The 16,837-nt window shown below is 39.2% G+C and overlaps 2 protein-coding genes across 3 annotated transcripts; one reads left to right on the forward strand and one right to left on the reverse strand.

Moving 5' to 3' along the window:
* Positions 1-1,843: 1,843 nt before the first annotated feature.
* Positions 1,844-6,669, forward strand: LOC123502028 (60S acidic ribosomal protein P1-like). The gene is made up of 4 exons (XM_045251182.1): positions 1,844-2,021; positions 4,819-5,005; positions 6,014-6,082; positions 6,599-6,669. The coding sequence occupies exons 1-4, from the start codon at positions 1,950-1,952 to the stop codon at positions 6,610-6,612; spliced, it is 342 nt and encodes a 113-aa protein (XP_045107117.1). The 5' UTR covers positions 1,844-1,949; the 3' UTR covers positions 6,613-6,669.
* A 2,984-nt stretch (positions 6,670-9,653) lies between these two features.
* On the reverse strand, positions 9,654-16,607 carry LOC123502027. Of its 2 annotated transcripts, none has more exons than XR_006673777.1 (3): positions 16,295-16,607; positions 13,337-13,478; positions 9,654-10,234 (listed from the first exon to the last, which is right to left on the reverse strand). XR_006673777.1 is itself a non-coding variant. In XM_045251181.1 (3 exons), the coding sequence occupies exons 1-3, from the start codon at positions 16,501-16,503 to the stop codon at positions 10,093-10,095; spliced, it is 423 nt and encodes a 140-aa protein (XP_045107116.1). In that variant the 5' UTR covers positions 16,504-16,607; the 3' UTR covers positions 9,654-10,092. The 2 variants fall into 2 exon arrangements, 1 of the variants encoding a protein (XP_045107116.1); XM_045251181.1 differs by having other exon boundaries at positions 16,365-16,607.
* Between the last annotated feature and the right edge of the window lie 230 nt (positions 16,608-16,837).

Consider the following 16,837-nt stretch of genomic DNA (forward strand, 5'->3'; position numbering starts at 1 on the left):
TTGGGTGTCAAAGATGTTTTCATGATGCTACTGATATTTGGACAAAAAACTGTATCACTATTACTACTACTACTACTACTACTACTACTACTACTAATAATAATAATAATAATAATAATAATAATAATAATAATAATAATAATAGTCTGTACTCCCGTGAATAACCAAGAAAATGAGGAATAATTTACTCAAGCCTGATGACGTTAGATTTAAAAGAGATGAGTTAATTAATGTCTCTCAAATATAGTAGTAGATGAATACAATGGACTCAGTGGCCAGGCTATTTGTGCTGAGTCATTGGAGGGTTTTAAAAAGATTATTCAGATTAACCCTTTCAGTACGAGTGCGCGTTTCACTGTTCATTCTGGGTAACATTTGGCGATTTTACACAGCTTTAGAAACTTATGTTGGGATTAGAATAGTGAAAACTCAGGCCATTATTCTCTTGACCTTCATAGACCCTTACTAATGCAAATAAAATCGTCTAATCATATCCAAAAATCAAGGTAAAAATGCGCCTAAGTGTTGAAGAGGTTAAATTCATGAATGAGTGTGATTAGTGGAAATAGATAGGAATGCTCCATACAGGATCTGCCACGTGTAGCCAGTTAGTGTAGCCATCATGGCTTCTTGCACCTTCTCTTTTCTTCTTCAATTTTCATGTTATCATATGTAATAGTTTCAAAATACTGGCCGTGAACTTTAGTTACCCTCTAAAATTTTATAAACCAAAGAAAACAGAGATTAAAACGTAAACTTAAGTATTTAAATGCAAGTTACTAATTCTTTTAATAGTACTTTGAGTTTGCGAAAAAAAAAATGGAAAAAAAAATCTGCGGATAAGATATAATCCATTAATTTTCTTTATTCAAGGTAGCAGTCCTGAACACAATAAAGTAGTGTTCCTTTGTGACTTGAGGGAGGCTCACGTTTGTGTCTCCGCTGCCCTCTCTACCAGTCCTTCATAATTTAGCTTGTAAACAGAATATTGACAAGTTCAGGGCAAGATGTGCGTTGAGATCCCATTTATTCGATCGTAGACGAGATTAGTATACCAAGGAGAGGTACTCAACAGATGCAATGAAATACTACGGAGAATATTTTTGAAAACCCAATCCTGCTTGGCTTTGCAGTGCTTTCATCCAACAAAATATCCAAGAGGCAAAACTTTCATTTATAGTAATTCATCTTATCTCATTTGCCAATAGATGAAATAAGAATGCTTTACTAGGTACACTTTTTAACAATGACATAACGTATTGTGCCGAATTATACTAGTTGTTGCAAGTCCCAGTGAAACAAATGCGTAATTATGAACAATACATTAATGTTTAAACTATAGAGCTGAAAACTGACTCACTAGCAACACCCGTAACTTTGACTACACTTTTTTTTTTTTTCTTTCTTTTTTGCTGCCTTCAGGATTGTACTACATAAATCTTACACGTTCCTTGTCTTTTCCTTATGAGATTGGCATATCAGTGCACCTTTCTTGTTTCCACTCTTTTGTACCCCTTGCCGACAACATTTCCACATTAAGGAAATAGATCAATAAATAGATAAATAAAAATGGAATGAAATAAAAGACAAGAAAAAATATCAAAGTTTCATCATTCGAATTTAGCGGGAATCGACGGCTGATGACGCCATGAATATATTCCAAACAAAAAGTATTTACCGTACGATTATCTTATGCAAAAAAGATACTTATAATTTATCATAATCTAATAAGTTATAAACAAGGATAAATATGGAAGTATCATGTGTTGTTTGTATTACCATTAAAACGCACCAGAGATGAGGGTGAGTGCGCATGCGTGAATCGGGGCTCGCCGCTCTCCCTCCCCGCGCTCACTCTCCCAAGGACCAGCCTGCTTCTCCCCGCTTGGGTTAAAGGTGATTGATTATCGCCGAGTTGCAGGGCCATCCATCCTTCTCGCGCCGCAGCAATGGCCTCCAGCGATGAACTGGCGTGTGTGTATGCCTCCCTCATCCTGATGGACGACGAGGTGCCCATCACGGTAAGATATTAGCAGTTTTGTGAAGAGATGTTGGTTTGTTTACATCCTCGTCATGGCTGCACGTGGGTCCATCTCACCCCTGGGAATGTTTAGTTTCTAGGTTATTTATTGGGTAAGTGTGCCGTTGCTGTTTGTAGATGTGTGTTAGCTGTATCCTGTGTGGTGTATGGAAGGTAAACAGGGTGTGTAAGGGGTTGAGTCCGGCACTCTGGTGGTTGTTAGTCATTACGTATGTTTTAGACGAAATCTCGACTTGATTACGCCGCTCACAGTACACAGCTTACATTACCTCATTATGTTTTATTGTAGTTATAGCCGCCACTTTGCTTTATGGGAATTATTGCAATTTGAACCAATACACCACACGTCACTATACACATTCTCACGGGCTAGATCACACTTTGAGCGTTTCTAACCCCAATTTACCCTATCGGAAATTAATAAGGTTAGGTTAGGTTTCCCTGGAGGTCCCCAAGCTTGTTAGACAGGGAAAAAGAAATAAGTTAGGGTATATTGGTCGTAACTGCAATTTTACCGCCGTATGAGCAGTGTTTCAGATAGAGATGTGGGTAATGTATCGCTAACTACAGAGATTTGGGTTATGAATACGCAATGTACTTGATTTATTCGTCATTACTGTGGGGACTCTCCTAGTGGTTCCTGCAGCCTTGGCGTAACTAGACAGGTGAGGTGGCCACGTGGAAAGGTGTTTCATCAGGTGAACATAATGGGATTCATTTGCATACTTATTTACTTTCACGTGTAGCCCCTGTTCACCTAGCAGTGAGTAGGTACGGGATGTAAATCGAGGAGTTGTGACCTTGTTGTCCCATTGTGTGGTGTGTGCCTGGTCTCAGGCCTATCCGAAGATCGGAAAAAATTAGCTCTAAGCTCGTTCCGTAGGGTAACGTCCGGCTGTCTCGTCAGAGACTGCAGCAGATCAAACAGTGAATTACACACTGCGTAGTGTAGTGGTTAGCACTCGACTCACACTCGAGAGGGTCTGGGTTCGAATCCCGGAGGCGGCGAGGCAAATGGGCAAGCCTCAATGTGTAGCCCCTGTTCACCTAGCAGTAAATAGGTACGGGATGTAATTCGAGGGGTTGTAGCCTCGCTTTCCCGGTGTGTGGAGTGTGTTGTGGTCTCAGTCTTACCCGAAGATCGGTCTGTGAGCTCTGAGCTCGCTCCGTAATGGGGAAGACTGGCTGGGTGACCAGCAGGAGACCGAGGTGAATTACACACACACGTGGCCATATCTCCTAATATCCTCCTATTCTTCTATTCGTTATCCATTTTCTTTGTATCTTGTTTTATTTCCATTTCCTCCATTTATTATCTTTTCTTTCTCTTTCCCTTGTTGACCAATAGCATGGCTTCATGTATGTGACGTCAAATCAGCTGGGTGGAGGAACTGTGAAGGGGGGGCCAGGAATCAAGGAGAGCGAAGGAACATGTATATTAAGAGAGTGACCTTTTCCTTTAGAACGTTATGATTAATATTTCATCCCCCCCCCCCCCACATGGAACATATCATAATTAATTGTTTGGTGATGTGTAATAGGTGTGTTGGTTGTAATAGGTGTTCCTGCCAGTATTCTGCATTCATACTATAATAATTATAGTACAGCTTGCCGTAGTATTGAAGTTATATTACTACACACATACGAGGCGAGATATTAACCAACTTAAGCTGCCGAGTTATGTTGTAAGGTACACAACTGCATGGGGACTTTTTTTTTCACGCTTCCTCTCTTACCAAAAAAAAAATCCAGTTTAATATGCACATATGCGAAACATGTAACTTAAGTATGTCGCTTATGATGGAAACAAATGGCATATATTATCTCATTATACCTGTAGGTTCATGCTGCCCTTATATTCATTGGAATAACCCCACTTGCCTCTACATTCATGTTAAGGAAGGGAGGCTGACCAGGTGAGTCAACAAAGAAGGCTCCTGTCATAACTTTATGGCTACTAACTTACTATACTAGAACTCATCCGTAGCTACCCACAAGGTGTGGCTCCTCTTGGGTGCGACGTTGCCACTACTATACCAGTACCTTCTTCAAAGAAAACGGAGTGATGATCGTTCTCTACTTCATTAATAGAAGTCAGAAGCGACCCTAATACCTATGCAGCTATATAGTACATTAAATGCAATAAAGATTCTGGTTATATACATGAAAATGAGACAAGTAATTTACATGTTTGTCAAATAAGTGCACATACGAGTAGAAACACTTAGTAATATATTGAGTGGTTCCTTGCTTGAGTTAAAGGTAAGAGTGTTGCCCGATTTGCTTTCTCTTGCAAGAAATATCTATTAAGGCGGAATATGAATTCCTTGGTCTGGCTGCGCAAGACAGTGTATGACGGGGAAGCGTCAGGGGGTCCTTCCATGGTAGTGACCAGAGGAGAAGTGAAGCGACACGTGCGTGGCGACCTGACTCATCCCCCCAACCTCCCCGGGAAATTCCACCTGGGTCGTGAGTGGCAACGTCGCCTGACCTGATATGACACATCACCGTCCATGTATATGAACTAGCTTAATTTATTTTCGTATATGACAATTATTTATATCATCTACCACTTAATTAAGGTTTCTGAATGTTCTGAGAACGTTATTTTTTTATAATGCTATGATTACAGGACAGTGAGTAGTTTGTTTTTATTGGAGATTTGGCATAGTCTCACGGCAGACATGGCCAACGCCCTATGGGTAGGTACGGAAGGGTTTTAGTATAGTGTCTGGATTCATTCGTCATGAACTGAGCATTTTTTGGTTCCCTCACAGGCTGAGAAGATCTCCACCATCCTGAAGGCAGCCAACGTGTCTGTCGAGCCATACTGGCCCGGCATGTTCGCCAAGGCGGCGGCCGGCCTGGACCTCAAGGCCATGGTCAGCAACGTGGGGTCCGGCGTTGGCACTGGTGGTGGTGGTGGTGGTGGTGCTGCCGCTCCTGCCGCTGCCGCTGCTGCAGGTGTGTGGCGTCAGCTGCCTTGGGGATGAGGGAGGAATGACACTTGGGTTCCTAGTTATTGCTCTTGTGTACTAAGATTGTGGTATTCTAGACATTACTTTTAGAGGTCATTCTGAACCTACTTGTTTCATTTGTTGTGACGGAGGACAGATGAGACGGAACTTGTAATTTGTGCCTTTGTTATTCGTATACTTAGATTGTGGTAGGGTTTTCCTGGCTCATTGCTTAGAAGAGTCTAAATCTAGAATACGTAGTTTAGTCGAGGAAGGAGGAATTGCACCGGGATTCTTGTTAGTTATGATTATTTGTTCCAAGATTGTGGTAGGTTTTTCTAGACGCATTGTGTAAAAGACTAACTAAACTATAGTTTGGTTTTCACATGTTGCACTTTCACTTCACCATCCCAAGGTGATGATTAGGTACTGAATGATTGACATGATTACAGAAAAAGGTCAGGAAGGTTCTCATTAGTATCTTGATTGATATGTATTGATTAAGGAACTTTAAGAATTGTGGGAGTAGTCATGTAACTTTACCTTGGTGATTTGGTGGCTTTATTAATTAATGAGTAAAATGAAGGGATTATTAGTTATATTACTGGGACATATTTTTACCATGAGTTTTGAGTACGATTAGACCATTTTACTTACATTAGGAAGAGTCTATGGAGGTTACTATTTTTACCCAAACATATGTTTCTGAAGCTGTATAAAATCACCAAATAGTAAGCAGAGTTAATATGAAAATACGTCATGGTACTGAAGAGGTTAAACCTAATCTAATTAAGCACTCGGATGAAAATTGAATAATGCCTAATAAGTCTTAATGATCATGATGATATTTATCCGTGTTTCACCTGACTGCACTTGATTACAACTTGATACCTGAAGAAATTAGTGTGAATCTGTTTTTATTCCATATCTGTCTGTACCTAATTCAGTCTCTCTCTCTCTCCCTCTCCCATCCGTGCCACTGTCTCGTCTCTGCTCTGCTGCCTCGCCCTCACAGCCCCAGCCGCTGAAGCCAAGAAGGAAGAGAAGGAAGAATCAGAAGAGTCCGATGACGACATGGGCTTCAGTAAGTATTGTTTGTTGTGGCTTCATTTGAATTGCTTCAGTATTTATTAGTTTTGATGTTAGTTGGCTGATATTAATAAAAGAATAAGATGAAAGTTCTGTCTTACAATAGAAAACATTTAGTTGTACTGGAAATAGTGTATGAAATATCTATTTATCAGCAAGAAAGAATCAGATTGAAAAGTATATATTTTGTTAGTTCTCTAAGATTTGAGGTAGTTGTGGAATAAGTGGAGATGCCAGTGATGAGTAATTTAAGGAAACATATACCAAAATTATAAAGGGTTAGATTACAGTTTTCAATAATCTTGTCAGTCTTGCGTTGAAAAGTTTTTGTGGGTAGTTATGATCTCTGAACAGGTAGAAAATATGTTCAAGAAATAATGAAACCATTTTAGTTAAGTTTTGTAATGACGGGAAAGGTAAAAATTTGTTCAAGATGAATGAAGTAAATATTAAGTGAGTAGGCTTTTAATGAAGTTTTTGTATGTAATTTACCATCTTCTCTCTCCCACAGGTCTGTTCGGTTAGATGGCAACACACTCCAATCCCAGCTCTACCTGACCAAATAAAGCTGCGATGGTTTTTTGTCTCTCTTTTACTTTCCATCAAACTGAAGGGATGCTCCATTACTTGGATGATAGGTACGGGAGTGAAGATGATGAGATAAGGTTTGGAAGGCTGGAGGAAGTGTGGAAAGAGTGCAGGATAATTATCCTGCAAGAATACAAATAGACAAGTCCTAAAGGGGACTGTCCGGTGAGTTTTTTGAAAAATTGAAAATAAAGGGTTTTTTTTTTTTTTTTTTTTTTTTTTTTTCTCTCACTGATGTTTATTACACAATGTTAGTTTAGTAGTTACAAGCAAAATCGACCCATAAATAACTGCATGAAAAAAAAAAAATCAGTATTTTGAAAAAAATATTTTTCCTGTAAACTTTATCACCAGAGGACAGATTTCAATATTGCCAGTACAGATATGAAGTATGTGGTATAACAAAACTTTCCATCTCAGAATTTTTATTTATTTTTTTTATGGCCGTTATGATTTTTTTATTTCGATATATATATATATATATATATATATATATATATATATATAATTATATTGTGGCACTTAAAAAAAAATCCAAATTCTAGGAGATGGAAATATAGCAGCTTCATTGAGCTTCAAATTGATACCTCAAAAAGTTGAAAATCCATTGAAAAATGTGGGAGAAGATACGATTTGAATGATAATAAGTGAAAACAAAGGCCAAAACCCCAGAGATGTCATTTTGGTCCTCTATGACCCTGTACATTTATTTGAGTTGGATATTTTGTGCTCATACACCACCATGTGCATCATATATGCATTTTAGGCATGTTAAGAATATTCTAAAAGACTTGTATGGCACCTGGCCGCCCCTACAATGATTGTAGTTATTAGTCACACGAAGGCGAGGGTGTGTCCCATCCATGCATGGTCATTGCAACTTGTAATTTCCACTTGCACCGTTTGTTTAGATATTGTAAGGCAAAAAAGGCAGGTAAAATAGCTGGATTGTGGCTTGCAAGGTGTGAAATAACAGGCAAGATACTCAATACATCCTCCCATCACAGTCACATGGACACTAAAATGGAAGGGGAAAGGGTGTGTTCCTGTGTTCCTTACCAAAGAAACGACATTTCATGGCTTTTTCCATGCTTATTATCATCATTTATGGTACAGAGGGGGGAAGCCCTGGGCTGCAGTGGGCGTGGCAGGGGCCCTTTAAAGTTTAAATACCCCACGTATTTTATCGTATTTCCCCAAAATACTCCATCACTATGTTGCTATGTTTGGGGACGCTTTGATGGTGTTTTGGGAATTTTCGATATTTTTCAGATTTTGCGATACCATGGCCACTGGACGGTCCCCGTAAGGATCAGTTGTCAGGTGTAAGTAAACATTTAGTCCTTTTTGTAGTACCGTTTGTGTTGTGGGAAGGGGTGTTGCATGTTGTATTGGCCATGCAATGACGGCTATATAGTTCAGTGGTTTCTCACAAAAGTTTGAATCTTAATTCCCTCAAAAGATTAAGTAAAAATTTTTTGTCCCAACTTGCATGGGACTCCATACCACACAAGTGGAGGCACAGGGGAGGATGGGGGAAATGAATAAATAAATAGCTAGTGCTTAAACACTTGTGATGGCTATTGGCTGCCACTGCAAGCTGTTTCATGCTAAAACGGTGAAGGCCTTCCCTAATCCTTACCTGGATTTGTCTGCTTAAGAATGGAACTGGTGGAGGTCACAGTGGTGCCACATGGCTGCTACTGGCACGATTGGTGAGCTGTAGTACTGTTGGTGCTGAGTGTCTTACTTGTCCAGCTGCTTTTATAGGCCCAGACAAAAGGTGCAACATTCTCTGTGATCTCAACGGGTGCCAGTTTCCCAATTGTGCATTATTCTAAAACTAAATGACCATACTTTGGTGTATTCAGATATACACCATCATACTATACATTAGTTATAATAGATACAAAGGGCTTGTCATTTCTTTCTTGGAAGAAAGTTAGCATGTGTTGGTGTAGTACAGTCTGCTACTCTGCCACATCACAGTTTCTTTAATATGCTGGTTATTTTTACCTTTTTCAGTTGAAATTCAATTATTTGGTATAGATAATTTGGCCTACCAAACAATGCAGAGCTGTGAATGGCTCAAGTTTTAAGATAATAGTCTGGGTTTTATATGTTAACATTGACAGCATTGCTCATGGGTTGTCACTCAGGTCAAAGGGGAGGGTGGTCAGCCTCTTAGTGAGAAGATCATTCCCTTAGTGGTTGTCATCCCACAATAGATGCAAAGCCTAAACACTCCTGTTCTTCACAGCCTTGAGAAATTAGTATTGTGCTGGGTCTGTAATCCCTGAGAAGACTGAATGGAATTTGCATCAACCAAAGGGGTAGAGGAGGGGAGGGGCAAAGCATGTGGCAGCTTTCTCTCTAAGGGCAGAGCCTAGTATAGCCTTATTGTGTATGGTTTAATCTTGTATACTGTAACACTGGCTCTTATGTGATGTGACCAAGATGATTGAGGAGGTTCTGTATTGTGGAATTATCTAGATGTAACATATTGTATAAAAGGAGGTACTAAGTCACACAAGTGGTCTGTGTGAAGTACGTAGGCAGTTAGTAAGTCAGTGAGCAGTGTGCAAGTAAGAAGAGGAAGTGTCAAAAGACCAGTCTAAGAACAGCAAGTTAGTGAGAAAAGCTATCTAGTGTTTGGCTCACTGCTGCTGCATTCACTTGCACAACAGCGTATCTCTCTACCCATTGTTACCAGTCTCTTGGTAACCCATGAGGAATGCAGACATGCCCAGGACAGCATAACACATGTCAGGTCTTTGTGGTGACAGCAGTGTTACAAAGCACAGTGAGAAAGTTACTTGTACACGGGTTGTAACAGTTGGTGTATGTGAACACACACACACATGTGCATCGAGTAACATTATTTCCAACATATTTAAGTATTTCTTGAGAAAACTATTAGAGCTCCCACTATTGCACTCCAGAAAAGGAGAAACCTCTTTTAGGAAAGAAAATACACCTTGATTTTTACTTATAATCTTGGGTAGTGTGGAAAATTGAAACATGAACAAATAAATTTAAAAAATCTTGAATTGCCCAGAATCATATAATACTGAGAGATGTTCATAGGATTTGCAAAACAAACCAAACGGCCAGTCTTACTTACATATTACTGTATTGTCATTCATCACATTTTTGGTTTAGTTCTTCCCTTTTCTGGGGCATGGCCACCTCCAGCTCTGCCAATCTTACTCTGGCTTGAGCCTCTTCAAGCTGTGCCAATAATACTTTCTTCTTTATCACCTCATTTTCAAGTTGGGTATTGATCAGGGCACTCTGTTTTCTACACAGCTCGTGGTGCAGGGACAGAAGAGTTTGAGAAGATTCTGGTTCATCCATCTTAGTCCCTAACATACTGGTGACTGCCTCATTGAGATCTGAGGCTGGAGTCCTGGTGACCTACTTATTGGGATCTGAGACTGAAGTCCTGATGACCACCTTATTGGGATCTGAGACTGCCTTATAGGGGTCCGAGACTGGAGTCCATCCATCAACAGTCTTGCGTAATTCATGTTCTTTCTTGCTGTGATCCCACTGGCTTCTGCAATACAAGTTTGAAATTGACTTGTATGAAAGTGCAGACTGACACAATACCAAGGAAGAATATAAAGAGTAAATCAATAAAATCCCACAAATTGAGGTATATAATATAATATAATATATATATATTATATTATTATATTATTAAAAAGCCTTGGTTTAACTCTGCTTGTTCTCGTGCTGTCAATGATAGAGAGGCGGCTCACAAACGGTTCCGTAGCCATCCAACTGCTGAAACTCATGCCCTATATATTTCTGCCCGTAATCATGCCAAATCTATTCTCCAACTTACTAAAAACTCTTTCATCAATAGAAAATGTCAAAGTCTTTCCAATTCTAACTCCTCTCGAGATTTCTGGCATCTAGCCAATAATATCTCTAACAACTTTACTTCTTCGTCTTTCCCTCCTTTACTTCATCCAGATGGCTCTACAGCTGTCTCTTCTTTTCTAAAGCTGAACTCTTCGCTCAAACCTTTGCTACCAACTCAACTTTGGATGATTCTGGGCATATTCCTCCTACTCCTCCACCCTCTGACTACTTCATCCCTAAAATTAAAATTCTTTATAAAGACGTTTTCCTGGCCCTCTCTGGCCTTGATTCTCGGAAGGCTTACGGTCCGGATGGAGTCCCTCCTGTTGTTCTCAAAACTGTGCTTCCGAACTCGCTCACTGCCTGGTCAAACTCTTTCATCTGTGTCTCTCTACTTCTATTTATCCTTCTTGCTGGAAGTTTGCTCACATTCAACCTGTCCCTAAAAAGGTGACCACTCCAATCCTTCTAACTACCGCCCTATAGCTTTGATTTCCTGCCTTTCTAAAGCCTTTGAGTCTATCCTTAATAGGAAGATAATGAGGCATCTATCAGCTCACAACCTTCTCTCTGATTGCCAGTATGGTTTCCGTAAAGGCAGATCTACTGGTGATCTTCTTACTTTCCTAACTGAATCTTGGTCATCCTCTTTTAGGGACTTCGGTGAAACCTTTGCTGTCGGCCTTGACATATCGAAAGCCTTCGATAGAGTCTGGCACAAATCTTTAATTTCTAAACTACCCTCCTACGGATTCTATCCTTCTCTCTGTACCTTCATCTCCAGTTTCCTTTCCGATCGTTCTATTGCTGCTGTAGTAGACGGTCACTGTTCTTCCCTAAAACTATCAACAGTGGTGTTCCACAGGGTTCTGTCCTATCACCCACTCTCTTTCTATTATTCATCAATGATCTCCTAAATCTGACTCAATGCCCTATCCACTCCTATGCTGATGATACCACCTTGCATTATTCAACAGCGTTCAACAGACGCCCAACCCAACAACAATTAAATGACTCAAGGCGAGATGCTATAGGACGCCTAACTTCTGATCTTTCACTTGTTTCTGATTGGGGCAGAGAAAACCTGGTTTTGTTCAATGCCTCAAAAACTCAATTTCTACAACTATCTACTCGACATAACCTTCCAGACAACTATCCTCTCTTCTTCAATAACACTCAACTTCCCCTCTCCTCTACATTAAACACACTCGGTCTATCCTTCACTAAAAATCTAAACTGGAAATTTCACATCTCTACTCTTGCTAAATCAGCTTCCAAGAAGTTAGGTGTCCTGTGGCGTCTTCGTCCATTTTTCTCTCCCTCCCAGCTGCTTGCTCTGTACAGGGGCCTTATCCGCCCGTGTATGGAGTATGGCTCTCATGTCTGGGGGGGATCCACACACACAGCTTTACTAAACAAGGTGGAATCTAAAGCTTTTCGTCTTATCAACTCTTCTCCTCTAACTGACTGTCTTGATTCTTTAAGTCACCGCCGCAATGTTGCATCTTTATCTGTCTTCTACCGCTGTTTTCATGCTGTCTGCTCTTCTGAACTTGCTAACTGCTTGCCTTCCCCCCTCCTGCGGCCTCGCTGCACAAGACTCTCTACTTCTTCTCATCCCTATTCTGTCCATCTTCCTAATGCAAGAGTTAACCAGTATCTTCACTCCTTCATTCCCTACACTGGTAAACTCTGGAACTCTCTACCTGTGTCTGTATTTCCACCTGCCTATGACTTAAACTCTTTCAAAAGAGGAGTGTCAAGACACCTCTTACGTTAACTGGACCCTCCTTTTAGATTTTTTTGTTTTTTCTCTTTCTCCTACTTTCCTCTTAACAGGGCCTGGCAACCAGCGGGATTTTTTTTTTCCAACACTTTGTTTTCCCTTGGCCAGTGCCCTTGTAATGTAAAAAAAAAAAAAAAAAAAAAATATATATATATATATATATATATATATATATATATATATATATATATATATATATATATATATATATATATTTATTTATTTATTTATTTATTTTATTTTTTATTTATATATATATTTTTTTTTTTATTTATTTATTTATTTTTTTTTTTTTTGAGAGAGAGAGAGAGATTCAATACTCATTACAGGGCACTAACAAAATATCCTAACATACCCTATATGCAATTCTTAAGTATATTTAAAAATGCTCATGTAACAACTTTTCCTGTCCAATGAAATATTGGCAAGTCATGACTGTGATATATTTCTAACCCTCAGCAGCTGATGGGAAACTATAGTCTGACCCACTATGGGCTCACCTGTGAAGCTACCTTTTTTTTACCACACTATACCAGGCTGTTGGAGGAGGCACTGTACTATGTATGGGCAACACAGATCTGAAGATACTTCAGTCTGTGTATTAAGTAATGCAGAAACAGATCAAGTAAGGGAAAATACAAAATAGCAGATGAATTGTGTCTTATCTAACCATAAGGCTTCATTATAATAAATGGTTAGAATTTACAACAGGTCCTTCCTTTGCCAAATATGACCGTTTGTCTCCTTAGACATTTTAAAAAAGGCTAAATTTGTACAACCGACTAAACCAAGACAAAGTCAATCTAATCTCACTCTGTTTCTTGCACAATTTATCAATTTTCAAAAGCATCACTAATATAGTATAAAAAAAAAAATTGATAAATGCAACATCACAACATGTAGTCAGCAGCTTCATGTGCAGTAATGCACCATAAGTGTGCCTGGCCTCATCCACACAACCACATCACAATCCACCGCTCTCATTGGTTGACTGTCTGTATTTACCTGTCACCTTTCAGCTGTGGATGGTAAAGGGTACTACTGTCGGTACCCTCTGGGTGACGTTGCAGCGTCACGTTACCATCACCCAAAATGTTAGAAACAGCCTGGCTGATGGCATCGAGTTTAGGAGTTGCAGGACCTTCACCTGTAAAATGTACATATGGAATAATTTCAGAAATATATTACAATATTAATATGTGCAGGCATATACTGGATACTTAGACACTTCAAGGGGGTACATATATCGAATTTGCCCTTTCACTTAATTATCAGAATTTCTTCTCAATTTTTTTACAGGTAATGAAGGGTACCACATAAAGTGTACACAGTAAATTTCAGGCTGATCTGTTGATCTTTGTTTATTTATTTATTTATTTTTATTTTTATTATTTTATTTTTTAGTAGTCGTTATACAACAAATTATTATGTGAATACCTTTGGTTGGATGTGATTCATATTTTTAGGCCTTGTTATTCACACTAATATGAAGATATTGTGATGAAGAAATTCCTTTAGTAGCTAAAATTAAGTTATGAAAATTTAAATAAATACAGTGTACGTAATTTCTGCTCATTTCTTATTGCATATGTATGCCATTTAGGTTAGAATTATCAAAGGAAGATTTTACATTCACATTTCCTTCCCTAAAATGTCTCCTTTAAAATGAAACATTGTACACTGAAATCATATAAAAAGTACTGGAGATATATCAATTTATAACCCGAAAGACGTAGTTTTTGGAAAATGCACGTAAAAGTTTGTCATACCATCACGACAACATATGTCAATTATTATATATATATATATATATATATATATATATTTTTTTTTTTTTTTTTTTTTAATTGATCATTCCTCGTACCTGGACTTAATTATGAATCAGGGACAACAAATTTGGGTCTTTACCTGCTTCTCAACCTCACCACTGGGCCATTTTAAAAATACTGCTTCATGGGCTCGGTTTTATATTGACCCCTTCCTCCACCGTCTCGTCCTCTCCCGAGTCACACATCTGGCACACTTTGCTGCGGGACTCAGACCACCTGTAACTCCTTGCATTCACATCCATACACTGTGCCCTAGCTCTGAAGAGAAGATCACCACCCAGGCTTCCATCGTACCACCTCTCATACATCGGGGCCTCTTTCACCTTGTACCATTCCAGAGTAGTCTTTCGTTCCATCCCATTCCTCCACTCATTCAGTCCCATACTTTTCTAGCCACATGTGCATCTAGAAAGAGCCTGGTGCATAATAGAGATCTGCCAACTGTTTTCTCTTCATTTTTGGTCTGGACACTAGTTTTCTCTCTCTCTGTTCATCCCATTTCTTCAAAATATTCATCATGGTGCCTGATGTTGGAATGTTGAGTGCCTCACATAAGTTCCCTTGCTTGTAATCCTTGTTGTACGTTAGACAAGCTTGAGCTGTATCAAAATCCACAATGGTCTTGCTGACACTCAAAACTTTGGGGCATAGAGCCCAGATCCTGCTGTGAAGGCTTTTGTTCGGGTTGTGAGTTTTCCCTTTCAGACACCTTGAAAGAAGGCTCTCATCTGACAGGCGTGTGTAAACTGAGTGGAGCTCCTTATACTCATTGGCATTTAGAATTAGTCTTAGGTACATTGCTTCATGACTTGGCATCCTTATGGGTGATGCATTCCTCTTGCTAGCCTTCTTCAGGGTGTTCTCACTAATTGCTTGCTTCCAAAAGCAAAATACCTCTGAGCACCAGTAATGGTTTGGATTGGCATCTGTAGATGTAACATGAAGGAATGACATGATGTCTTTTTTCATTGCTTCTACTGTTCCTCCTTCATACCTAGTTGCTTGTCCATAATAAAATTCTAGTTGGATGACTACATCATCACAGAGGATTTGGTTGAATGGCTTGTTCCTCTTTGGCCTGCCGGCTTTCGTCGTTCCCATAACCACGTACTAATCTCTCAACTTTATCAGTGCTGTTCTCATCCTCTTCACGTGGTTTTTACATTCTTCTTTCTGTACTGGATGCCGTTTTCCATAAGGTTTCAAGTTGGTGATGCCCTTCCAAGCACTGCTGTCACCATCTCCAATATATGTAGTGTACCTTAGTTTTCTGTCCTGGCTCTTCTTCCACATAACAATAGCTTCTTCTGCCTCCATGGCACCTGAAGACAGAGAAATTAATATGGCACTTTTCTTTATGCTTCTCAATCCATGATTGGTAATTAATTTCACTTATTTTCTTCTTGGCATATTTTGTGTGCATGGCTTTACAACTCCTGCATGTTTTTGAGAGTACAACACCTGTATGGGCTTCAATAATCACACCACAGCCTAGAGATAAGGAGTGCCCTCTACTGTGCCATGTACCATCAAATGACACATCTATGTCCAAAATTCCATTATCATCTGGCAGCTTGTTGAGTTCCATATAATATTGAAAAGCCACTTCAATACTTTTCTCAAAATGTTTTGATAGTTCATTTGCTGTGCTTACTATATGGTGTTTATATTTGTTGTATGTTGTCTTTGTTATAGGTTTTATCCCCAGAAAACTGTACATTCCTTCCATACTCCTGTATCCCTGACTTCTCAGCATACATACATGAATACACAGCACTCAGAATCTGGGGACAAAACTTTTGTTCTCCAATCTTTATTTCTTCCTTCTTCTTATGGTATATATTCTCACTGCAAGTTGTACAATACAGTAATAAGTCTGGGTCTATTGCAGTATTTAATATTTACCTTTGGCAGATAATAATTTATAAAAAGACATGTGACGTGCAATATATATATATATATATATATATATATATATATATATATATATATATATATATATATATATATATATATATAATCTACCGAAAAAAGTTTCCAATCTACTGATTTTTTAAAGTAAAATCTACTGAGAATTCATCAATCCCATCTGGCAACACTGGATCAGCTGTGACTTGGTAAACAAGAACATTACCTCGTCACTCACTCCACCCACAATTTCTTCATTGTTATTGTGATTTTTTTTTGCTACGTTTTCAAATAACCTGACGGTGTGGAGGTGGAGGGAGAGATGCAGGGTGGTGGTGATGACGACCGTTGGTGGCGGGTGTTCGTGAACTGACTCACTTCATCACTCTCTTCTCTCTTCTTCCTTGCTTCTTTCTTCTCTTTCATGGCCTCCATTCTCTTCTCTAAGACATAAGGAAGTCATTGTTTCATTATATCCCTTCGAATTTGCTTTTTATTGCTAATTCGACCCATATTTGTGAAGTAAACATGTGGCTTATCTTCACTTGGTAGCAGCGGTGATCAGCTGACTCTTGGCGCGATGGGAGGAAGGTACGAAGGAATAGGATAGAATCCGAAGAGGAAGGGTGGGTGTTTGTATGAGAGAAAAGGAAGACAGAAGCATGAAAGAGAGCAGGCTACTGAGAGAAAGGGAATCTGCGGCAAAAGAGTGTGCGAATGTGAAAGGAAGTGGAGGTACCCACGGGGCGTCAGGATGCATGAAGATGGT

The sequence above is a fragment of the Portunus trituberculatus genome, chromosome 10 (genome assembly GCF_017591435.1).
Source record: "Portunus trituberculatus isolate SZX2019 chromosome 10, ASM1759143v1, whole genome shotgun sequence".
Taxonomy (NCBI): domain Eukaryota; kingdom Metazoa; phylum Arthropoda; class Malacostraca; order Decapoda; family Portunidae; genus Portunus; species Portunus trituberculatus.